Source organism: Melanerpes formicivorus, unplaced genomic scaffold (genome assembly GCF_026170545.1).
Source record: "Melanerpes formicivorus ecotype bairdi unplaced genomic scaffold, bMelFor1.0.p_v2 SCAF_80, whole genome shotgun sequence".
Taxonomy (NCBI): domain Eukaryota; kingdom Metazoa; phylum Chordata; class Aves; order Piciformes; family Picidae; genus Melanerpes; species Melanerpes formicivorus.
Window position 1 is genome coordinate 2,746,708 of NW_027142432.1, and position 25,924 is coordinate 2,772,631.

The 25,924-nt window shown below is 49.4% G+C and overlaps 2 protein-coding genes across 2 annotated transcripts in view; one reads left to right on the top strand and one right to left on the bottom strand.

The window, feature by feature from the left end:
* Positions 1-25,924, top strand: part of LOC137454448 (zinc finger protein 585A-like) — a 301,011-nt gene that overhangs the window by 115,108 nt on the left and 159,979 nt on the right. The gene's annotated exons all lie outside the window — the stretch shown is intronic.
* Positions 18,990-21,293, bottom strand: LOC137454335 (olfactory receptor 14A16-like). The gene is made up of 2 exons (XM_068164385.1): positions 21,260-21,293; positions 18,990-20,251 (listed from the first exon to the last, which is right to left on the bottom strand). The coding sequence occupies exon 2, from the start codon at positions 20,226-20,228 to the stop codon at positions 19,293-19,295; it is 936 nt and encodes a 311-aa protein (XP_068020486.1). The 5' UTR covers positions 20,229-20,251; positions 21,260-21,293; the 3' UTR covers positions 18,990-19,292.

Consider the following 25,924-nt stretch of genomic DNA (forward strand, 5'->3'; position numbering starts at 1 on the left):
AACCAAATCAAGCCAAGCCAAGCCAAACCAAATCAAGCCAAGCCAAGCCAAACCAAATCAAGCCAAGCCAAGCCAAACCAAATCAAGCCAAGCCAAGCCAAGCCAAGCCAAACCAAATCAATCCAAGACAAGCCAAGCCAAACCAAATCAATCCAAGCCAAGCCAAGCCAAACCAAATCAATCCAAGCCAAGCCAAACCAAATCAAGCCAAGCCAAGCCAAGACAATTCAATCCAAGCCAAGCCAAACCAAATCAAGCCAAGCCAAACCAAACCAAACCAAATCAAGCCAAGCCAAACCAAACCAAATCAAGCCAAGCCAAGCCAAACCAAATCAAGCCAAGCCAAGCCAAACCAAACCAATCCAAGCCAAACCAAACCAAATCAAGCCAAGCCAAGCCAAACCAAATCAAGCCAAGCCAAGCCAAACCAAATCAAGCCAAACCAAACCAAATCAAGCCAAGCCAAGCCAAGCCAAATCAAGCCAAGCCAAACCAAACCAAATCAAGCCAAGCCAAGCCAAACCAAATCAAGCCAAGCCAAGCCAAACCAAATCAAGCCAAGCCAAACCAAACCAAATCAAGCCAAGCCAAGCCAAACCAAATCAAGCCAAGCCAAGCCAAACCAAACCAAATCAAGCCAAGCCAAGCCAAACCAAATCAAGCCAAGCCAAACCAAACCAAATCAAGCCAAGCCAAGCCAAACCAAATCAAGCCAAGCCAAGCCAAACCAAACCAAATCAAGCCAAGCCAAACCAAACCAAATCAAGCCAAGCCAAGCCAAACCAAATCAAGCCAAGCCAAACCAAACCAAATCAAGCCAAGCCAAGCCAAACCAAATCAAGCCAAGCCAAGCCAAACCAAACCAAATCAAGCCAAGCCAAACCAAACCAAATCAAGCCAAGCCAAACCAAATCAAATCAAGCCAAGCCAAGCCAAACCAAATCAAGCCAAGCCAAACCAAACCAAATCAAGCCAAGCCAAACCAAACCAAATCAAGCCAAGCCAAACCAAACCAAATCAAGCCAAGCCAAACCAAACCAAATCAAGCCAAGCCAAGCCAAACCAAATCAAGCCAAGCCAAACCAAACCAAATCAAGCCAAGCCAAGCCAAACCAAATCAAGCCAAGCCAAGCCAAACCAAACCAAATCAAGCCAAGCCAAACCAAACCAAATCAAGCCAAGCCAAACCAAATCAAATCAAGCCAAGCCAAGCCAAACCAAATCAAGCCAAGCCAAACCAAACCAAATCAAGCCAAACCAAACCAAATCAAGCCAAGCCAAGCCAAGCCATACCAAACCAAATCAAGCCAAGTCAAGCCAAGCCAAACCAAACCAAATCAATCCAAGCCAAGCCAAGCCAAACCAAATCAATCCAAGCCAAGCCAAACAAAATCAAGCCAAGCCAAACCAAACCAAACCAAATCAAGCCAAGCCAAGCCAAGCCAAATCAAGCCAAGCCAAGCCAAACCAAACCAAATCAAGCCAAGCCAAACCAAACCAAGCCAAGCCAAGCCAAGCCAAGCCAAACCAAATCAAGCCAAGCCAAGCCAAACCAAACCAAATCAAGCCAAGCCAAACCAAATCAAGCCAAGCCAAGCCAAACCAAATCAAGCCAAGCCAAGCCAAATCAAGCCAAGCCAAACCAAACCAAATCAAGCCAAGCCAAGCCAAACCAAATCAAGCCAAGCCAAGCCAAACCAAACCAAATCAAGCTCCGTGGCACTGCCCCCAGCCGGGCAACAGTGGCAATGTGCAGCGAGGCCTTCTGGAGCTGCTTCAAGTCCCGGGCGAGGCGGACCGTAGCGGCACAGAGACGCACGCAGGCATAGGCACGGCCACCAGCGTGGGGGGCACTTGTTTACCAAACAACTCCTATTTACCATTTGCCCCAAAGAATACTGCTCCAGTCAGCACCCACTGCTAACACAATAATTAACCAATCAACTGATACTCTGCCAAATGAGCATAAGCACACGCCGTAAACAGGGCAAACAAACATGTAGCCTGGGCCTTGTTTGCCACAGGGGTGGAAACATGCCCAGGCAGATTTTTGACCTGGACTCAGTGGTGCCAAGGTCCCCCCACCCAACTCCAGAAGGGAGGGAGGACAGAGGGGGTTTGAGTCACACACACAGAAGCATGTTCTGGTAATATTTGGGGCACAATCCTGGTCATAAGCATCATTCACTATGAGGGGCAGCTGATCCTGGCACAGGCTGCTTCTCTGACACAGCTGCCATGCCTGTGGCACTGTCTGTAGGTCCAGAGACCTTCTCTAGACCTTGAGCCCTCTGCATAGTGATGAGAAGGGCTCGAGAGGCATGGGCCAGGCCCAAGCACATTGCAGTGATTTCTGTCTCTCAGGAACTCCCAGGCTGACAACAGACTTTTCCCAAAACTTTCACCAGCTGGAGAGGATTTTGCACTTGCTCAGGGGTGAAATTCCAAAGCACCAGAGGTGCCCACCAGTCTAAGAATTTGCCCCTTCCCTCTCCCACCCCCTGCCACTCCTCAGTATCGAGTATCTGGGCAGATCTCACAGTGTTTTCCTAGGGAGTGTCCTGTATTGCTCTGGATGGAACCAGAGCAAGCTGCCCAGCAGTGGACAGCACAGCTCTGAGCCATTGCCCTAAGCTAACACCCAGCACCATCAGCAGCACAAACAGGACTGAAACTCATCAGCCCCCCGAAAGCAAATCCATCAACACAGCAAGTGCAGCATCCTGCATCTGGGTCGAGGCAATCCCAGGCACAAATCCAGGCTGGGTAGTGACTGGCTGGAAAGCAGCCCTGAGGAGAGAGACTTGGGGGTGCTGGGGGAGGAGAAGCTCAACAGGAGCTCTCAGTGTGCACTTGCAGGCCGCAAAGCCAATCAGATCCTGGGCTGCATCAGGAGAAGTGTGGCTAGCAGGTCGAGGGAGGTGATCCTCCCCCTCTACTCAGCCCTGGTGAGACCCCACCTGGAGTACTGTGTCCAGTTCTGGAGCCCCTATTACAAGAGGGATGTGGAGGTGCTGGAACATGTCCAGAGAAGGGCCACAAGGATGATCAGAGGGCTGGAGCACCTCTCCTATGAGGACAGACTGAGGGAGTTGGGGCTGTTCAGTCTGCAGAACAGAAGGCTCCAAGGTGACCTCATTGTGGCCTTCCAGTATCTGAAGGGGGCCTACAGGAAGGCTGGGGAAGGACTTCTCAGGATCTCAGGTAGTGATAGGACTAGGGGGAATGGAATGAAGCTGGAGGTGGGGAGATTCAGGCTAGATGTGAGGAGGAGGTTCTTCACCATGAGAGTGGTGAAACCCTGGAATGGGTTGTCCAGGGAGGTGGTTGAGGCCCTGTCCCTGGAGGTGTTTAAGCCCAGGATGGATGAGGCTCAGGCCAGCCTGATCTAGTGTGGGGTGTCCCTGCCCATGGCAGGCGGGTTGGAACTAGATGCTCCTTGTGGTCCCTTCCAACCCTGAATGATACTATGATAGTGAACACACCACACCTGTTGAAGTGGAACTTCCTGTGCTGCAGTTTCCATCCATTGCCCCTCATCCTCTCCCAGGGCTCAAGTGAGCAGAGGCTGTCCCTGCCTCTTGCTTCCTTACCCCCAGCTCTCACATATTGATAGGCATTGATCAGATACCATCTCAGACTTCTCTTCTACAGACTAAACAGCCCCTGGACTCTCATCCTCTCCTCATCAGGCAGTACTCCAGTCCCTTCAGCATCCTCACAGCCTCTGCAGCACATCCCTGTCCCTTTTGAGTCCAGAACTGGATGTAATATTCCAGGTGGGGCCTCCCGAGGGCAGAGTAGAGGGGGAGGAGAACCTCCCTGGATCTGCTGGACACACTCTTCCAAATGCACCCCAGGACCCCACTGGCCTTCCTGGCCACCAGGGCACATTGCTGTCCCATGCAGAACTTGCTGCCCACCAGAACTCCCAGGCCCTCCATGGGGCTGCTCTCTAACTATTTGTTCCCTTGAGTGCTGTAGGGTTCACATTGCTCTGGACATTGCATGGTGCACATCACCTCCAGTGAATCTGAGGCTCCCCAGAAATTGTCACTGGGTTCCTCTTAATCACATGGATCCTGTCCCAGCAGGCACTAGTGCAGGAGAAGGAACAGAAGACTGAAGGGAAGGAGAAAGGGAACTGAAAATCTCATCACCTGAATCTAGAAAGAAAGCCCTTGGTAGCAAATGTCCATTCTGGATGGACACAGAACACAACAGAGAGAGCTGATGAGAGCAACTGCTGGGGGTGCACCAACTGCCCTGAGAACCCTAAGGAAGGGCTGGAGGGGGGAGGGCATTCACTGGAATTCCAATACCTGATAATACCTCTTGGACATCCTGAGAATCACAGAATTGTCAGGGCTCATTCCATCAGCTGGGCAGGAGATTTTCTCCTCACCTTTCACTACATGTTTTGGAATCTCTTGAGTTTGTCACCAGACCTTGGTTTGGTCACCAGCTGTGTTCAGACTTTTCCCTTCACCTTCTAATCACAGAAACACAGAATCACCCAGGTTGGAAAAGACCTCAGAGATCAAGTCCAACCTACCACCCAACTCTCCCTGACACCTAAACCATGGCTCCAAGTGCCACATCCAACTTGTTATCACCACCTCCATTGATGGTGACTCCAGCACCTCCCTGGGCAGCACATTCCAGTGGCCAATTCCTCTTTCTGGGAAGAACTTTCTCCTCACCTCCAGCCAAAACTTCCCCTGATGCTGCCAATTATAAAACTGTAACAGGACTCTTTCCCAGTACAGATTGTGCCCACTCCCAGGAAAGGCTACACCACCTGAAGCCCTCTAACCACTCCTCTAGGACTCCTCCCAGTACAAACCATATCCCCTTACCCACTCCCTGACAGACTGGGCCCCATCACAGTACAAACTATCTGACTGTTCTTTGGAAATGGAGTTTCTGGTGTGTCCTATCCCCAGTCAGAAAGGCACCACAGCATCTGGGAGGAACCATTCCAAATGCACTGGGGTCAAGCAAACCCCGCACACAGGGAAGAAGGCCAACTGCAGCTGGGCTGTGGCAGGAGGACTGTGGCCACCCAGACATAGGAGTAGTCCTCCCCCAGACTCCTCACAGTAGTGGCCACATCTGTATGTTTGGTGTCTAGGTGTGGGGTTCTGCAGTCTGACAGAGAAGGGAGGAACTTCAGAGACTACAGAGGAGATCTGCCAGGATGAGGATTGACATCTCAGTGGAGAGGATGAGGGACCAGGGTTGCTTCAGCCTGCTGAATGGAGGCTCAGGGCACTGCCATAGCAGCGTGCACATGGCTAAAAGGTGGTTTCAGAGAGGATAGAGCTCTGCTGGGGAGTGGGGAGAGACCAAAATCTTCACAAAGTGCAGCTTGAAAGGTTCAGAATGGAGATGAGGCCAAAGAAATATCCCTCAAAGGGCAGAGCTGCTATGCATGAGGCCATCCAGAGGGGTCAGGAAATGGCAGGGAGAGCTGAGACAGCTCAGGGAAGGGATGGAAATGGCAGGAGGAGAGCTGGCTGGGGAAGCAAGATTGGTGTCAGCAGCCTAAAGGGAAAGAGCTGCAGGCATGGGAAAGTGTAGGACAGGCTGCAGTAGGGATGGCCAAGGGCACTGGTAAAGCTGCGAGGCCAAACAGGACCAAGGCCTTTGTGCCCTTGGCTCTGGCACTTGCCTCTGCCACCAAGGCCTGTGAGGAGAAACTTGGCTTTGAGGTTCTTCTATTGCAAGGGCAGTGCTCAGGGCTTGGCCTTTCTGCTTCCTAGACCAAAGGCAAGTTTTTCTGCCCTGTACTTTGCCTTTGTCTCCCTGCAATCCTGGCCTCTAACAAGCTGCTCTAACGAGTCCCTGGGGAGCCTTTGTCAGTAACAAGCCTCAGGGAGGCCAATCAGTGCTTCAAGGTACTTTGGAGTTTGCTTCTGACTTGGACTTCTTGAGAGGCTTCTTGGCAGTACCTTGGCAGAGTCTCCTGGCAGTACCTGAGGATGATGTAATCAGCCCCAAATACTCCATGGGGCTCATTAAATACTGCTGAACCTCTAATTATTGCCAAGGTTTCTGCAGCTAATTGGAGAGGATGTTACTGCACAAAGCATCTGATAAAAATGATTTCACAGGGTGAATCAGAGCCCTGAGCCACAGGTGAGGGACAGGATTTGCCTTGCCAGGGGCTGGGGGTCAGGGCTTGGCCCTTTGGATCAATGAAACCTCTCCAGGTTTCCTCAGCAGCAGAGCCACCTTCAGCTGCTTGTCCTGACCTGTCAGCACTGCCTCAGTTCTCTGCTCTCACCACAGCCTGGAGATGCTTCAGTGCCTCCTGTGAAGCTTCCCTTGCATCCACTGTTTCCTTCTACTCTGACCAGACCCTGGGGACCCTTTCCCAGTATGCTTCACTGGGACCCATTAAGAGTAGAAGAAACTTCAGAGTTTGAATCTGACTTTGAATTCTGGAGAGGTTTCATCAGCTTCTCAGTCTCTGAGGTTCATGGACTTGGCACCAAAGCCCATGAGGGCTACTTTAAATGCCTTGATCTTGTCCACTGCTGCTGAGCTCGGCCAGGCCTCTGGGCTGGAAGGTGCTGCTGGCAAGCAGACAGCGCTGCAGGAGATAGCTCTGGCAAGGAACGGCTCCTCTGCACAGCACAGCAGGGCTGAGGACACTGCCAGAGGATCTCAGGGACATGAGGAAGGCAGAGAGAGCTTCAAGGTGGCCTGAACTGGGAGGATGCTGAGAGCTCCGTGGAGGAGATGTCACTGCAGTCACTGATAACAGTGAGGCTGTGGGTGCAGGACACTGCAGCTGTAGCTCCTGCAGGCATCTCCATCTCAGCAGCTGACACTCAGCTGAAGGCTCCTGGAGTGTGCACACAGAAGGAGGACCAAAGCCCTTCAGTTCCATCCTGTGAGCAGCAGTGAGTAGAGCTGGGGAAGGAGAAGGCTTCACCCCCAGCCCCTTTGCCTTTCTCCCTTCCCTTCACTCTCTCTGCAGCACTGCAGGCCTGCTCCCTCTTTCTCCACCTCTCCATGGCTGTGGTGGTTTGAGGCTATGCTTTTAAAATTTAGTTACAGATTTTGAGCAGAAAAGTAGAAACAAAATAAATAGATCACTCTTGGGTGTGAAAAGGAAAAGAAAAGATTATTCTAAACAAATTCATTGGATAAATATCTGGAACCAGAGGAGCTGTACCATAACAATTCTCTCTCTTCTCTTCTGATCTCAGCTGTTTTGCTTTTCTCTGGAGAGATCACCTGCTTTGGCTGGCCTTGGCTAAGTCTAACCCACTGCTTTTTTTCTCTCTCTGCTCCTCCTTTATCTCTTGGAGCAGGGGGGTAGGGGTTGGGGGAAGAGAAACAGCTTCCCTGGTCTCTGACCAGGTTTTCTTTTGTGTTGTTTGCTAATTGTAAATACCTGTCTAATATTGTCACTCCTGGATGTTTTGTACCTGTTCATTGCATTCCATTGTAGAGTGTAGCTCTTGCTTGTCAATACAGCTTCATTTGCTTCTGACTGAGCTGCTCTGACAAAGGTAATGCTGGGGGAAATTTCAACCCACCACAATGGGACTCTAATTCCCTGGGATTGGGCTGTTGGTCACTTTCTGTTTTGACTCCAGAGGAAATCTTCATGGCAAAATTCTGTCTCCCTGCTGCATTTGAAGCTGTGATGATCTCTGACATGGGTTGGTAGTGATGGGGAATGAGCTGATCCATTCCTCATGCAGCTTAGGGACAGGGCTTACAATGAGGCTGAGAGAAGTGTGCCCTAACTTGTCACTGCCTTTCCCTCCTTGGACAGGTCTCCATGGCCACAGGCAGCAGATGGCCAACAGCAGCTCCATCACCCACTTCCTCCTCCTGCCATTCCCAGGCACAAGGCAGCTGCAGCTCCTGCACTTCTGCCTCTTCCTGGCCATCTACCTGGCTGCCCTGCTGGGCAATGGCCTCATCATCACCACCATAGCCTGGCACCACCACCTCCACACCCCCATGTACTTCTTCCTCCTCAACCTCTCATTCCTTGACCTGGGTGCCATCTCCACCACTGTGCCCAAATCCATGACTAATTCCTTGAGGGACACCAGGGACATCTCCTATGGAGGATGTGTTGCACAAGTCGTTTTTATCCTCTTTTTCCTTTCAGCAGAGTATTTTCTCCTCACCACCATGTCCTACGATCGCTACGTTGCCATCTGCAGACCTCTGCACTATGAGACCCTCCTGGGCAGCAGAGCTTGTCTCCACCTGGCAGCAGCTGTCTGGGCCTGTGGCTTTCTCTATGCTCTGCTGCACACAGCCAATACATTTTCCCTGCCCCTCTGCCAGGGCAATGCTCTGAACCAGTTCTTCTGTGAAATCCCCCAGATCCTCAAGCTCTCCTGCTCCACATCCTACCTCAGGGAACTTTGGCTCCTTGTGGTCACTTTCTGTTTAGTCTTTGTGGTTTTTGTGTTGATTGTGGTGTCCTATGTGCAGATCTTCAGGGCAGTGCTGAGGATCCCCTCTCAGCAGGGACGCCACAAAGCCTTTGCCACCTGCCTCCCTCACCTGGCTGTGGTCTCCCTCTTTCTCAGCACTGGCTCTATTGCCTACTTGAAGCCCTCCTCTATTTCCTCTCCATCCCAGAACTTGGTTGTTTCAGTTCTGTATTCAGTGGTGCCTCCAGCAGTGAACCCTCTCATCTACAGCCTGAGGAACCAGGAGCTCAAGGCTGCCCTGAGCAAACTGGTCACTGGATGCTTTCAGAAGCAATAAACTCTTTGTCTTCTCCTGCAGAGCAGTTCTGATGTTACTCAGTGCAGGCCCAGCCTGGCTGCTGGAGTTCTGGCTGCTGCTGGTGCTGTTCCCCTTGTGAGAATGTTGTTCCCACACAAATGTCTTTCTTCAGACCATTTATGCTTCAGTGTTGTCCTGTCTGCTTTGCCTCAGAAGCTGCAGACATGAGGAGCTGTGCTCCCTGTGTGTTCAACACAAGAAAGGACCCTACAGGCAGTTGTTTCTCTGAATTCCTTCCTCCAAGGCTTCTGTGGAGCTGCAGGGCAGTGCCTGTGTGCAGAGGTGGAGGGGCAGAGTCCCAGCATAGCAGCAGTGCCAGGGAGCCCCAGAGCTTGGGCTGTCTTCAGCTGCTCTTTCTGTCCTTCCACCCTCTCCTGCTGAGCCTCTGTGCTGAGCCAATGCTTGAGTGCTCTGGCAGCTTGGGCACTGTGCTGCTGTGTGGCAGTGCTGGGACTGTAGGCAGGGAGAAGCCACGGCTGCTTGTTTTACAGAGCTGTGCTCCAGAGCAGCACTGCCATCAGAGCAGGATGTCTCCTCATGCCTTCATACCCCAACCCCCTCCCACTGCAGACTGCACCTACTCACAGTCTAAACTGGATACCCTGACTCCTCCCAGTACAGATGTAGCCTCATCTCAGCCCAAACTGGATCATACTGTCCTCTAGCACTGCAACCTGGGTCCCAACCCAGTCCTGAATGTATCCCCTGGCTTCTTTGCCAGTACCATCTGCATCCATCCCAGTACAAATTGCACACCCTCATGCCCTCCCAGTACAGTCTGTACCCTGTCCCAGTCCAAACAGGATCCCTTTCATCCCTATTGGCACACATTAGGCCTTGTCTCAATAAATGTTGGATTGCCTAATGCACTCCCAGTACAGCCTGGACCCTGTTCCAGTACAAGCTGCATTCCCTGGCCCCATTCCAGTAAAATCTGGTCCCTGCACATTACAAAGTTATCTTTTTAGCCCCTCCCAGTACAGACCTGGTCACATCTCAGGACAAACTGCATCTCCTCAACCCCTCCCAGATCAGATGTGGTCTTATCTCAGGACAAACTGCATCACTTTGCCATCTCCCATACAGGTTCCTGTGCCACTACAAAGTGCATCCCTTGGACCCCGTCCCAGCCCCAGCTGCACCCAGCACAGCACAAAGTGGATATCCTGATCCCAGTGCAGCTGTGGCCTGATCCTGGTACAAATGAGATCCCATTGCCATCTCCCAGCACAGTCTGAGTCTCATCCCAGTACAAAGTGTATCTCCTGAAACCCTGCTTCCATCCCAGCACAAACCAGGACCCATCCCTGCAAACTGATCCCCTGATGCCATCCCAGTTCGGACTTGAGCCCCCTCCAGCTACAAACTGAATCTACCTCTGGGCTCTCCCAGTCCAGATTGGACCTTGTTCCAAAATAAGCTGAACCCTGTGGTCCCCTCCCAGAGCAGACATGGCCTCATCCCAGCACAAACTGCACCATCTTGCTCCATTACAGTACACTCTGGGTCCCATCCCAGTACAAAGTGGATTCCCTGGTCCCTTCTCAGTATCTACTGCACCCCTCTACATGTTAACTCTGTACTCTGGTTCCAACCAGTACAGACTGGGCCCCCTCCCAATACAAATTGCATCTCCTGACTCCCTCCCAGTGCAGACTAATCCCTGTCCAAGCCCAGACTGGTGCCCTGATCCCATCCCAATATAGTCCAAGACCTGTCCCAGAAACTGGATGCAATGGCATCACCCAGTGCAGACTGGGGACCTTCCCAGTGCAAACTGCATCTCCTCATCTCCTCCAAGTACAGACAGGGTCTCATCCCAGAGCAAAGTTGTAGCCCTGGTCCCCTTCCAGTTCCAGCTGCATCCCTCCCAGTGCAAACCAGATATCAGGACTCCTTCCCAGTACAGACAGTGGCTGCTCCCAGAAAAGCTGCACCACCTGAACCCCTCCCAGGACCAGACTGGGACGCCTCCCAGTACATGTTATGTCCCTTTACCCCCTGTCAGGCAGACTGGATCCTATCCCAGTACAACTTCAGTCCCCTGGCCATGTCCCAATAGAGTCTGGGACTCAACCCATTACATACTATGTTCCTTTAACCCCTCCCACCACAGGCTGGGCCCTATCACAGTCACAACTCCATACCCTAATCACACCAGAGTCCAGTCTGGGCCATCTCCCATTTCAAACTGGCTCCCATTAACATCTCCAAGTACAGCCCAGGCCTTGTCCCAGGAAAAACCGATTCCACTCATCCCATCCTGTGCTGTTACATATTTTTATCAGCGCTATAGACAGAGGGATGGAGACACCATCAGCAAGTGTGCAGATGGCACCAAGGTGAGCCTCTGTGCTGAGCCTCTGCTTGGGCAAGGCCTGAGTGCTCTGGCAGCTTGGGCACTGTGCTGCTGTGTGGCAGTACTGGGATTACAGGCCCGGGCTGCTTGTGGGACAGAGCTGTGCTCCAGAGGAGCACTCCCATCAGAACAGGAGGTCTCCTCATGCCTTCATACCCCAACCCCCTCCCATTACAGACTACACCTACTCACAGTCCAAAACAGATACCCTGACCCCCTTCCAGTATAGACTCAGTCCAAACATGGTTCCTTTAACCTCTCCCAGTACAGATGTGGCCTCATCCCGGTAGAAACTGGATCTTACTGTCCTCTAGTACTGCAGCTTGGGTCCTGACCCATTTCCAGTATAAGCTGTGTTATTGTCCCCATGTATTACAAAGTTCATCCTTTTAACAGATCTCAGCACAAACTGGATCATCTTTGTCCCTTCCCAATACTTTCTACATCACTTCACATGTTAACTCATGTGTACTCTGGTTCCAACCCAAGACAGTCTGGGTTCCCTCGCAATACAAACTGCATCTCCTGATCTCCTCCCAGTACAGACAGGCTCTTATCCCACAGCAAAGTTGAAGTCCTGGCCCCCTCCCACTACCAACTGCTTCCCTCCCAGTGCAAACCAGATATCAGGGCTCCTTCCCAGTACAGACTGTGCCTGCCCCCAGGAAAAGCTACACCACCTGAGCCTTTCCCACGACCAGATTAGGATGACTCCCAGTACAAACTGAATCCATTTACCCCTTCTCAGGCAGACTGGGAACCATCCCAGTACAACCTGAGTGCCCTGGCCAAATCTCAGTACAGTCTGAGACTCATCCCAGTACATATTGGGGTCCTTAATACCCTCCCACCACTAGCTGGGCCCTGTCACAGTCACAACTCCATACCCTAATCACACCAGAGTCCAGTCTGGGCCATCTCCCAGTTCAGACTGGGTCCCTTTAACATCTCCAAGTACAGCCCAAGCCTTGTCCCAGTCAAAACTGATTCCACTCATCCCATCCTGTGCTGTTTAATAGTTTTATCACTGCTATAGACAGAGGGATGGAGGCACCATCAGCAAGTGTGCAGATGGCACCAAGCTGAGTGGTGCTGTTGAGATGCCAGAGAGACAGGATGGCATCCAGAGGGATCTGGACAGGCTGGAGAGGTGGTGCCCAGGTGACCCTCATGAGGTTCACCAAAAGCAAGAGCAGGGTCCTGCAGCAGGGCAGGAACAATCCTCACTATCAATACAGGCTGGGGGAGGAGGTGATAGAACGCAGCCCTGAGGAAAAGGACTTGGGGTGCTGGTGGGGGAGAAACTGGACAGGAGCAGGCAGTGTGAGCTTGCATCCCAGAAGGCCAATGGCAGCCTGGGCTGCATCCAAAGCAGCATGTCCAGAGACGGAGAGAGAGGATCCTGCCACTTTATGATGCCCTGGTGAGACCTCCCCTGGTCTTCCCCTGGTCCCCGGGTCCACTGCATCCAGCTCTGAAGTCTCAACAGAGGAAGGACATAGAGCTGAAGGAGCAGGTCCAGAGGAGGGACATTGAAACGATCAGGGGCTTGGAGCAGCTCTGCTATGAGGACAGGCTGAGGGAGCTGGGGGTGTTCAGACTGAAGAAGAGAAGGCTCTGGGGAGACCTAATAACTGCTTTTTAGTGCCTGAAGGTCACTGGATGGAGAGAAACTGTTTGCAAAGGCCTACAGGGACAGGGGCAATGGCTTCAAGCTAGAGCAGAGCAGATTTGGATTGGATGTGAGGAAGAAGGTTTTTTTACCATGAGGATGGTGGAACACTGCAACAGGTTGCCCAAGGAGGTGGTTGAGGCCTCATCACTGGAGATATTCAAGATGAGGCTCAACAGGGCTCTGGGCAACCTGATCCAGTTGAGGATGTCCCTGCTGACTGCAGAGTGGATTGCACTGGATGACTTCAGTGGTCCCTTCCAACCCAGACCATTCTCTGATTCTATGATCCCAGGACAGACTGGGCCTCAATGAAGTAAAACTGGATCCCCTCACCCCCTCCCAGTACCACCTGGATCCCTCCAAGTGCAAAATGGATGCTCTGAGCCCCTCCCAGGACAGACTGAACTCCCTCTCAGTACAGGATGCATCCACAGACCTCCTCCAAGCACACACTGTGCTCTCTCCCTGGACAAACTGGACCCATCCCAGTTCACTCTGCAACCTCTTCTTGTAGAAATCAGATCTCATGGTCCCCTCCCAGTCTAGATTGGGCCATGTGCCAACACCAACTTTTAGAATAAACCTTTATTTAGAATAAACCAAACCAGGTTGGAAGAGACCTTCAAGATCATCGTGTCCAACCCATCAACCAATCCAACCCACCCAAACAGCTAACCCATGGCACCAAGCACCCCATCAAGTCTCTTCCTGAACACCTCCAATGATGGCGACTCCACCACCTCCTTTGGCAGTCCATTCCAATGGGCAATCACTCTCTCTGTATAGAACTTCTTCCTAACATCCAACCTGAACCTCCCCTGGTGCAGCCTGAGACTGTGTCCTCTTGTTCTGGTACTGGCTGCCTGGGAGAAGAGACCATCATCCACCTGTCTACAACCTCCCTTCAGGTAGTTGTAGAGAGTGATAAGGTCACCTCTGAGTATCCTCTTCTCCAGGCTAAGCAACCCCAGCTCCCTCAGTCTTTCCTCATAGGGCTTGTTTTCCAAACCCCTTACCAACTTTGTTGTCCTTCTCTGGACTCATTCCATCAAGTCAACCTCCTTCCTAAACTGAGGGGCCCAGAACTGGACACAGTACTTGAGGTGTGGCCTAACCAGTGCAGTGTACAGGGGCAGAATGACCTCCCTGCTCCTGCTGGCCACAGTGTTCCTGATGCAGGCCAGGATGCCATTGGCCCTCTTGGCTGCCTGGGCACACTTCAGGCTCATGTTCATGCTCATGCAGGCACACTGCAGGCTCATGTTCATGTTCATATCACTCCAACAGGGAATACAATCAAATTCCAAAGAGACGATAGTGCAAGGGACTGGGAGGTGGGAGAATGGGGAACTGATCCAGTGCTGCATCAGTGGAGAGGTATAGTGAAAGACATCCAGAGGATTCAGAAAAGTTTGCATTTACTGGCCCATCAATTAATAAGGCAGAACCTGCCCAATGATATCAATGGGTAACCTTGCCTCAAGGCATGCAGAATTCTCCCACCCTGTGCCAAATGTATGTGGCTTGGGCTTTGTCCCTATTTAGACAGACTCATCATGACGTCTGCATCCATCATTATATGGATGATATTCTAATTGCAGGAAAGGAAAAAAGTTAGGTCCTAAGACAATACTCTCTGAGCTTTAACCCATGTTAGAAAGCAGAGGGTTGAAAGTAACACCACATCAGAGCTTGCAATTTCTTGATAGATGGCAATGCTTACAATGCCATGGAAGCTATGCCCCGGCAGTCAGCAGACCTTTTACATGGTGTCACTGCTAACCAACTCGTTGGGGCAGGACTTTTACTAGTTCAGATCAGCAAATGCAACTTTCTGACGAGGCTTTACAATTAAGTCAGGATTTAGAGATCAAAGAGTGGCTGAGAATCCAGGACATTAAATCTGATCCTGCACTTCTCACTACTCGTCAGGGTCCAACAGGGCCATTTGGTTCCTTTGTCGATACCTTACATACAGCATTCAATACTAATCCAGATTTGACTCATGAGATGAAGGTAAAAATGCTGAATGTTCTGGCATTTGACAAGGCGAACAAAAACAAAACTAAAAAATGAAACTAAAATGAAAAAAATAATTAAAAGGAAAAAATATGTTAAAAAATAAAAATTAAAATTTATTTTAAAAAATATTAAAAATATTGAAAACAACAAAAAATAGATTAACAATAACATTTTTAAATAGACAAAATAAATAGATAAGAAATTAAAATTTTTTTTAAATTACATTTTAAAAAGTAAATTAGACTAAACTTAAAGAAAAAAATTGGATTAAAATTAAAAAATTACAAAGAATAGTAAAAATTATAGATAAACAATACATATAATGAAAAAATAAATTTAAAATAATACATTAAAAAGGTATAAAAATTACATTAAAAGATTAAAAAATAATAATACAGAAAATTAAATTTAAAACTAAGAAAAAAATTAAAATTAAAAATAACATTGAAGAAAATTAAAATAAAAATTTAAATAAAAATAAAATAAAACTAAAAAGTAAAATAAAAATAAAAATACAATTAAAATTAAATTAAAAGATTAAAATAAAATAATAAAAATATAATTAATAATAAAAATAAATAAAAAATTAAAATAGATTACATTTTAAAAAATCAAAACAAATCAAAGTAAAATAAAAATAAATTAAATTAAAATTTTTTAAAATAAAATAATGATTAAAATTAAAAAATCAAAAAATTGAAATAAAAAATTAAAATTAAAAAGTAGATTAAATAAAACAAACATACAAAGAATAAAAATTAATGAAAATTAAAAATTAAAAACAAATAATATCAAAAATAGAAAAAGTAATTAATTTTTTAAAAATTTGTATTTAAAATGGATTAAAAAATTAGTTTTAAAAATTATATTTTAAAAAAATTAAAATACTAAGAAAAATTTAAAACATTATTAGAATTAAAAATTTAAATAAAAATAAAATATAATATCACCAAATAAAAAATAAAATTCAAAAGAAGTTTGCAGTATATATAAAAACCCCATAAAAAAGTAAAAAGAGGATGTCTATTTTATAGCTAAAGGTTTTTAGTGACACCAGCAAGAAATACCTACCCCATGTCAACTGCAATCATCGCAATAAACAACGGCAGGAGAATCAAGGCCATGAGCACACAGCATTTCCCATGCAGTCGAACATCGATCACAACAACTGCTATGGTAATCTGGGATCAAACAGCATCACTCAGAAGAATGTACCACAGCATCGTGTGAATTAGGACTGAATATTGTGGTTGCTTGATAACTTTGTATTCTCTCTTGTTAACTAAGTGTGCCTCAGAATGTAGACATCCTAGAGGATACAGTTTCATCTTTACATTTTGCTCAGTAGAGATTATTAACAAAAACCAAAACCAACAAAAACAAAACAGCAAAAAAATGGGGAAGAGAGAGAATACCCCACAGCAAAAAATTAGCTCATGGCAACCCTAGAAATGCTGTAACCCTAGGGACATCAATCCTAGAAGTGCTGTAACCCTAGAAACATCAACTTTGCAATGTGCTATAACCCTCTCACCACAAGACAGCACGAACAAGGCACAACTGTCACGAAAATGACAATCAGCAAACCTGCCTAGCACTGACCTCAACAACAGTCACGATAAACCAAGATGGCAACAGAAAGCATCTAACTTATAACTGAGTGTCGTGACTGCTTAACTGTTGTGTGAACATTAAGAGATCAGAATTACTAGGATGAGCAAAAACACACTACCATGTGTAATTTTATATTGGGCAATGCAATGAAGCTCTTTTTGCTCTTGCTGTTTGCCTGCAAGTTTTCTGTCTGTGAAGCTAGAGCCTGGCCAGATCTACCTTTACAGATTAAAGAAATCTTGCTACCATTAAACAATTCATGATTTTTGACCATCCTAGAGAAAATAAAGATGCAACATAATCCTAAAGCAGATTGCAAGAGACAGTGCTAAGGATTGCATTTGTGCCTCAATCTCTGTGTGCAATGCATTCAGGCATAATCAAGTCTTCTCTGTCAATAAGAGGAGTGAAATGTAAAGATCGGAACTGTTAAGATCTAAGTTCTTCTTTACAATGTTTGTTATCTTTGACCATGTATTATGCCAACTCTGTAGAGCATTGTAACTACTGCAACTTAAGCTTTGTGCCTTGTACGGGTTACACCAGTCTGTTAGACATGCTGCACTACAGAACTCTTGCTTTTGCTACACAGCTTAGCTTTACCTTGCTTGCTTCTGTGTTTGCAGTAGCATCTTGTATGGGATGAGAACAACTCCCATGACCAGATTGCTCACAAAAACAAAAAGGGGGATTTGTGGCAATGCCAGCGACGAGCAGTGTGAGCAATCTGGCAGTGCAGGCCTAGAGCCTGACATGGTGGTTGGCCATGCCCAGCATAAATGCAGAGTTAGCTAGCAGTGGAGCAAAACAGTGCTGTGCCTGCAGCATGTAACTAAAACAAGACACTGGTAGCTATAAACATGGGCAGTTATCTTGGGACAACAGGACATGCACCTGCATCAACAAACCTTGCGTGTCGTTAGTAGTTGGACCAATAATCTATAATAGTGCAATGTGTGGTCACTCATAGGGAACCAATGAAGCTATGCCAACAGGGCACTCCGAGTTTATATAAGTGGTAGAAGTTCCCTTGCTACGCACTTCTGCCTTTCCTTTCTCTTCTTCTTCTAAGCTTTACTTTACTGTGCTATACTCACACCACAGGCCTGCACCATAGGCCTGCAATACTGGAACAATAAAGAAACAATACTTGGTCATATTGGTCAGCCATATTGATTCCAATCTCCGCTGCCCCCATATTCCCATAGTCCTGTTGTCACCAGTCTTGCTCTGCAGAGACCATGGAAGACCATGGCAAAGGTTTGGCTGAGGTCCAGGCACAGAACATTTCCTTCTTGCCCCTGCCCAGACAGGTTTGATGATCTCTCGTCCTGCAAGGGCCTGGAGATGGCTGCAGTAGTATGTGACCTATCACTTTTGACCCAGCACCACAACTGTGCTGAGGGTGACCAGCCTGGAGTTTGCCCCACCCTCTTCTTGGCCTTCCTGAAGATGCCTTTTCCAAGGAGCAAGAACCTCTCTGATGGTTCTGTGCACATTTCAGGGCACAGCCCAGGAAAGGTGATGTGAGCAGACAGCAACATTTGCAATGAGCCTGTGCTGAATACCTGAGAGGAATCTCCCTGGGGCAGGGAGGTTTGTGCTGCAGTCACACACAGAAATGTCAGAGCTCTGTCAGGTGTCCACACCTGAGCTGGCCTCATAAACTGCTTCTGCAGCCCAAGATGTTCAGACAGAGTTTTTCCCCATCCCTCACACAGACTCTGCACTGCAGCAGGCAGAGTGTCCCTGGCCTCCTGCTGCCCCTGCCAGAGGCTGGGAGGCTCCTCACACCTCCGGTGCCTTGGTACCCCAGCAACAGCTGATGGTGTTTGTGCTCACTCAGGTTCCTCTCACCCCACACAGCATGGCCATGCTTGCATCTCATCTTTGCAATGCCAGCAGCCACTGCTGACCTCCTGATCCTGTGACCTGCAAGTGGGGGACAAAAACACTTTGCAAGCTGGGGAAAGCCCAGTGGTGGAAATGGTGGTGGTGAATGGCTAGAGCAGGATGATTACCATGGGACAGCTTCCCCAGGCTGTGCAGTAAACAGAGACACAGATCAGAGCCTGCTCTGCTGCTTCTTCAGGCCTCTTGCAGGAGGCCTGTCTGTGTAAGGTCACTGCTGTGTGCCCCAGCCCTGCCCACTCACACTTCAGCTGTTCCCTGCTGTTTGCATCCCTGGGACACTTTCTTGTGCCTGTTCTGGAGAGAAACTTTGGATGAAGGCCTAAGCCTTCAGACTCTGCCCTGAGCAGATCATCTGTCTTTGTGGAACTGCTCTTGGGGGCCAGCTCAATCAGAGTAGTTCCCATGGCCTGTCCCTGCCTGTGCTCACAGGATTGGCAGGCAGCAGAACAATGACCAATCTGCCACAGCACTCAGGGCTTGCACTGACCCAGGAGAGGCTGGAAGTGGAAAGAGAGTCCAGGTGCTGGTGCTCCCTGGCAGTGCTGCTGTGCTGGGACTCTTTGCCCCTCTGCCTCCGCACACAGGATCTGCCCCTGAAGCTCCAGAGGAGGCTTGGAGGAAGGTACTCAGGAAACAAAACTCTTACTGAAAGGCTCTTTATTTATTTCCCTCCCCCAGATCTGCACAGCACTTGGCCTAAAAGCTGTCGAGATGTTCTGGAGGAAAGATCTCAGGAATGAATTTTAACGAAACGTTCTTTATTCCTTAACCAAAGAAAGAGCAGAGGTCCTGCTGCACAAACTCTTGGTCAGCACAGCAGAGAATGGGTTAGAAAAGGGATGGCAGTTTTATAAAGAGTAAAACAGCACCACCACCAAATGCAGAAACCAGGTTGGGCCTGCACTGAGTGACATCAGAACTGCTCTGCAGAAGTGTTTATTCCTTCTGAAAGCATCCAGTGATCAGTTTGCTGAAGGCAGCCTTGAGCTCCTGGTTCCTCAGGCTGTAGATGAGAGGATTCACTGCTGGAGGTACCACTGAGTACAGAACTGACACCACCAGATCCAGGAATGGGAAAGTGTGGGAGGAGGGCTTGAGGTAGGCAAATGAGGCAGTGCTGAGAAACAGGGAGACCACAGCCAGGTGAGGGAGGCAGGTGGCAAAGGCTTTGTGGCGACCCTGCTGAGAGGGGATCCTCAGCACTGCCCTGAAGATCTGCACATAGGACACCACAATGAACACAAAACAGACAAAGAAAAAACAGACACTGAACACAAGAAGCCAAAGTTCCCTGAGGTAGGATGTGGAGCAGGAGAGCTTGAGGATCTGGGGGATTTCACAGAAGAACTGCTCCACAGCATTGCCCTGGCAGAGGGGCAGGGAAAATGTATTGGCTGTGTGCAGCAGAGCATAGAGAAAGCCACAGCCCCAGGCAGCTGCTGCCAGGTGGAGACAAACTCTGCGGCCCAGCAGGGTCTCATAGTGCAGGGGTCTGCAGATGGCAACGTAGCGATCGTAGGACATGGTGGTGAGGAGGGAAAACTCTGCTGACATTAGGAATATGAAAAAGAACAGTTGGAGAACACATCCTGCATAGGAGATGTCCCTGGTGTCCCTCAGGGAATTGTCCATGGATTTTGGCACAGTGGTGGAGATGGCAGCCAGGTCAAGGAAGGAGAGGTTGAGGAGGAAGAAGTACATGGGGGTGTGGAGGTGGTGGTCCCAGGCTATGGTGGTGATGATGAGGCCATTGCCCAACAGGGCAGCCAGGTAGATGGCCAGGAAGAGGCAGAAGTGCAGGAGCTGCAGCTGCCTTGTGCCTGGGAATGGCAGAAGGAGGAGGAAGTGGGTGATGGAGCTGCTGTTGGCCATCTGCTGCCTCTGGCCATGGAGACCTGTCCAAGGAGGGAAAGGCAGAGACAAGTTAGGGCACACTTCTCTGAGCCTCATTGTAAGCCCTGTCCCTGAGCTGCATGAGGAATGTATCAGCTCAGTCCCCATCACTACCAACCCATGGCAGAGTTCATCATAGCTTCAAATGCAGCAGGGACACAGAATTCAGTGTTCAGTATTCAGTATTCAGTATCACTAAGTTTGGAAGAGACCTCAAAGATCATCGAGTTCAACCTGTCACCACAGACCTCATGATTAGAGTAGGGAGGACACTACTGCCCACTGCAGGCTTGAACTCACAACCTTCCCATTAATTGCCAGGAAGATTCCTCTGGTGTCAGAACAGAAAGTGACCAACAGCCCAAGCCCAGAGAACAAGAGTCCCATTGTGGTGGGTTGAAATTTCCCCCTATTATTAGCTTTGCCAGAGCAGCTCAGTTAGAAGCAAATGAAGCTGTATTGACAAGCAAGAGCTACACTCTACAATGGAATGCAATGAACAGGTACAAAACATACAGGAGTGACAATATTAGGTACAATTAGCAAATGACACAAATACCTCCTGGTCAGAGACCAGCGAAGCTGTTCCACTGTCCCTAACCCCTGCCCCAAGTTCCAAGAGATAAAGGAGGATTGGAGAGAGAAAGAAAGCAGTGGGTTAGACTTAGCCAAGGCCAGCCAAAGCAGGTGATCTCTCCAGAGCAAAGCACAACAGCTGAGATGATAAGAGAAGAGAGAGAATTGTTATGGTACAGCTCCTCTGGTTCCAGATATTTATCCAATGAATTTGTTTGGAATAATCTTTTCTTTTCCTTTTCACACCCAAGAGTGATCTATTTATTTTGTTTCTACTTTTCTGCTCAAAATCTGTAACTACACTTTAAAGGCATTGCCTAAAACCACTACACCCATGGAGAGGTGGAGAAAGAGGGAGCAGGCCTGCAGTGCTGCAGAGACAGTGAAGGGAAGAGAGAAAGGCAGAGGGGCTGGGGGTGAAGCCTTCTCCTTACCCAGCTCTGCTCACTGCTGCTCACAGGATGGAACTGAAGGGCTTTGGTCCTCCTTCTGTGTGCACACTCCAGGAGCCTTCAGGTGAGCATCAGCTGCTGAGATGGAGATGCCTCCAGGAGCTACAGCTGCAGTGTCCTGCACCCACAGCCTCACTGTGTCAGTGACTGCAGTGTCTTCTCTGCCAGTGAGCTCTCAGTCACCCTCCCAGTCCTGGCCACCTTGAAGCTCTCTCTGCCTTCCTCATCTCCCTGAGATCCTCTGGCAGTGTCCTCAGCCCTGCTGTGCTGTTCTGCTCCTGGCCAGAGCTGTCTCCTGAAGTGCTGCCTGCTTGCCAGCAGTTCCTTCCAGCCCAGGAGTCCAGCCCAATAGGGCAGCAAATGACCAGCCCAAGGTATTTTAATGACTCTTCGAGTGGCTTTTGGTGCCCTGTAACCCTTGGGGATTGAGAAGAAGCTGATGAAACCTCTCCAGAAGTCAAAGTCAGATTCAAACTCTGAACTTTCTTCTACTCTTAATGGGTCCCAGTGAAGCATACTGGGAAAGTGTCCCCAGGGTCTGGTTAGGGCAGAAAGAGAGAGTGGATGCAAGGGAAGCATCACTGGAGGCACTGAAGCATCTCCAGGCTGTGGTAAGAGCACAGAACTGAGGCAGTGCAGACAGGTCAGGACAAGCAGCTCAAGGTGGCTCTACTGCTGAATAACCCTGGAGGGGTTTCATTGATCCAAAGGGCCAAGCCCTGACCCCCAGCCCCTGGCAAGGCAGATCCTGTCTCTCACCTGTGGCTCAGTTCTCTGATTCACCCTGTGAAATCAATTTTATCAGATGCTTTGTGCAGTAACATCCTCTCCAATTAGCTGCAGAAGTCTTGGCAATAATGAGAGGTTCAGCAGTATTTAATGAGCCCTATGGAGTATTTGGGGCTGATTACATCATCCTCAGGTACTGCCAGGAGACTCTGCCAAGGTACTGCCAAGAAGCCTCTCAAGAAGTCCAAGTCAGAAGAAAACTCCAAAGTACCTTGAAGCACTGATTGGCCTCACTGAGGCTTGTTACTGACAAAGGCTCCCCAGGGACTCGTCAGAGCAGCTTGTTAGAGGCCAGGATTGCAGGGAGACAAAGACAAAGTACAGGGCAGAAAAACTTGCCTTTGGTCTAGGAAGCAGAAAGGCCAAGCCCTGACCACTGCCCTTCCAATAGAACCACCTCAAAGCCAAGTTTCTCCTCCCAGGCCTTGGTGGCAGAGGCAAGTGCCAGAGCCAAGGGCACAAAAACCTTGGTCCTGTTTGGCCTCTCAGCCTTTCCAGAGCCCTTGGCCATCCCTACCGCGGCCTCTCCTACACTGTCCCATGCCTGCAGCTCTTTCCCTTCAGGCTGCTGACACCAATCTTGCTTCCCCACTCAGCTCTCCCCCTGCCATTTCCATCTCTTCCCTGAGCTGTCTCAGCTCTCCCTGCCATTTCCTGACACCTCTGGATGGCCTCATGCATAGCAGCTCTGCCCTTGGAGGGACATTTCTTTGGCCTCCTCTCCACTCTGAACCTTCCAAGCTGCACTGTGTGGAGGTTTTGTTCTCTTCCCACTCCCCAGAAGAGCTCCATCCTCTCTGAATTCACCTTTCAGCCATGTGCACATTGCTCTGGCAGTGCCCTGATCCTCCATTCAGCAGGCTGATGCAGCCCAGGTCTCTCAGGCTCTCCACAGTGATGTCAACCCCATCATAGTAGATCTCCTCTGCAGCCTCTGCAGTTCCTCTCCATTCCTTCAGTCTGGACACTCCCAAAGCCGGACACCAAGTGTCCAGATGTGGCCACAGCAGTGCTGAGTCTGGGGGAGGACAACATCTGAGTCTGTGTGGCCACACTTCCTGCCACAGCCCAGCTGCAGTTGGCCTTCTTCCTTGGGTGCAGGGTTTGCTCAATCCCAGGGCATTTGGAATGGTTTCTCCCAGATGCTGTGGTGCCTTTCTGACTGGGGATAGGACACACCAGAAACTCCATCTCCGAAGAACAGGCAGACAGTTTGTACTGTGATGGGGCCCAGTCTGTCAGGGAGTGGGTAAGGGGATATGGTTTGTACTGGGAGGAGTCCTAGAGGAGTGGTTAGAGGGCTTCAGGTGGTGTAGCCTTTCCTGGTTGTGGGCACAATCTGTCCTGGGAAGGAGTCCTGTTATGGTTGTCATTAGTATTTCATAATTGGTTGCAGCAGGGGAAGTTTTGGCTGGAGGTGAGGAGAAAGTTCTTCCAAGAAAGAGGAATTGGCCATTGGAATGTGCTGCCCAGGGAGGTGGTGGAGTCACTGTCCCTGGAGGTGTTCAAAAAATATTGGATGTGGCACTTGGAGCCATGGTTTAGGTGTCAGGGGGTGTTGGGTAATAGGTTGGACTTGATGATCTCTGAGATCTTTTCCAACCTGGCTGACTCTGTGTTTCTGTGATTAGAAGGTGAAGGGAAAAGTTTGATCACAGCTGGTGACCAAACCAATGTCTGGTGACAAACCCAAGAGATTCCAAAACATGTAGTGTAAGGTGCGGAGAACATCTCCTGCCCAGCTGATGGAATGAGAAACTCAAGAGTCTCCAAAAAGCAACAGAAAGAAGGGAAAAGAACCTCAGGAAAGTCTTGCTCAGTATTGCTCTATGAACTGCAGACAGGCCTTAGGCCTGGTCCTTGAAATGGGAGCTTAGGAGAATACAGAGGCTCAGGGCCTGTTCTTTAATGTGACATTTGCCCCAGCTCTTCCCAGAGAGGTCCTTGCTGTCCCCTGTTCTGCTCCCTCAAGCAGACCAGCACTCACACATGCCCTGCACTCTAACAGCCATGCAAACAAAGGTGAACAAGCTCAGGGTTATTGCTCCAACCAACTTCTTGAGAGTGAAGCCCAAGGCAGGAATCCACAACCATAGCCAGGCCCAGAGCTCTGAGAAGCCCCAGGTGGTGTCTTCCTTTTGCACTTCATGCAGAATCTGCTTGGTTCCCATATCTCACTGATCACAGAATGTGGTGGGCTGGAAGGGACCTCCAAAGGTTATCTTGTCCAACCTTCCCAGGGACATACTCAAGTAGATCAGGTTGCCCAGAGCCCTGTCAAGCCTCACCTTCAATATCTCCAGGGATAGGACCCCAACCCCCTCCCTGGGCAACCTGTTCCAGTGTTCCACTCCCCTCATGGTGAAGAACTTGTGCTGGCTCCTCCTTCCTGCACAATCCTGCTTTGTTCCCATCTCTCACCCATGTCTATGGATGTCCTTCCTCCCTGATCCATGGAAACACAACAGCTTGTGTTCAGTGCTGTGCCCACTCCTCCTTCTATGGCAAAGACCATGTCTGGAGTCATTCCCTCCTGAGGAGCTATTTCTGCGACCTGTTTCTCTCCTCCCTGGGAAGCTGATCCTGCACCTGCAGTCCTATTCCAGAGGACTGGGAGAGCAGACATCTTCACCATGGCCTTTTCTGCTTCACTTTCTCCTGAGCAAGGCAGAAAGCATCAGGCCAAGCTGTGCCAAGCAGAGGCCCTTTCCTTTGCAGCATTGTTTCGTTTGTGCCATTTCACATCTCCTTGGACCCAACTTGGAGCCTCTCACTGATCAGCCACAGTTGTATTTGGGAGCACTGCCCCAGGGGCACAGATTCCTGACCAGTTGAGGGGTAATCTTTTCCTGCCTTTACTGCCACATCATCAATACTTTCCCTTTCCTCCTGGTGCTGCCCACACTGTGTGTTCCTTTTTATGGGATGGTGACAGCCTGGATGGATGCACACCCTGAGTGTTTTTCCCACAGAGGTGCCTTGACTTCAGGCAGTCAATGTTTGCTAATCAGTTAGGTTGCATCTCTGGACACATTTGGAATCTCTCTTCTTTGGATCAGGAGCCTCTTCCATCCTCATGCTGTGCTTCTAATTCTGGATTATACTTAAGAGAAGTGTTCATCCACAAGGCTCAAACAGGAGCCACCAGTGTGCACTTGCAGCCCAGAGAGCCAATTGTATCCTGGGCTGCATCAAGAGAAATGTGGCCAGCAGGGCCAGGGAGGTGATTCTCCCACTCTGCTCCACCCTGGTGAGACCACACCTAGAGCATTGTGTCCAGTTCTGGAGCATCTGTTACAAGAAGGTTCTGTAGGGGCTGGAAGATGTCCAGGGAAGGGCCATGAGGGTGAGCAAGGGGCTGGAGCTGCTCTGCTATGAGGACAGACTGAGGGAGTTGGGTCTGTTCAGTCTAGAGAAGAGAAGGCTCCAAGGAGTCCTTCTTGTGGCCTTCCAGTATCTGAAGGAGGCTACAAGAAAGCTGGGGAGGGACTTTTTAGGGTGTTGGGTAGGGATAGGACTTGCTCCATGAGGGAATGGAGCAAAACTTGAAGTGGGGAGATTAAGACTGGATGTTAGGAAGAAATTCTTCCCCATGAGGGTGGAGGGACACTGGCACAGGTTGCCCAGGGAGCTGGTGGAAGTCTCATCCCTGGAGGCTTTTAAGGCCAGGCTGGATGTGGCTGTGAGCAACCTGCTCTGGTGTGAGGTGTCCCTGCCCATGGCAAGGGACTTGGAGCTGGATGATCCTTGAGGTCCCTTCCAACCCTGACAATTCTGTGATTCTCAGTATGTTCAAGAGGTATTATCAGGTATTGGAATTCCAGTGAATGCCCTCCCCCCTCCAGCCCTTCCTTAGGG

Bases quoted from the DNA above. Each gene is read 5' to 3' on its own strand.
- LOC137454335 (XM_068164385.1), bottom strand. From the start codon at position 20,228: ATGGCCAACAGCAGCTCCATCACCCACTTCCTCCTCCTTCTGCCATTC.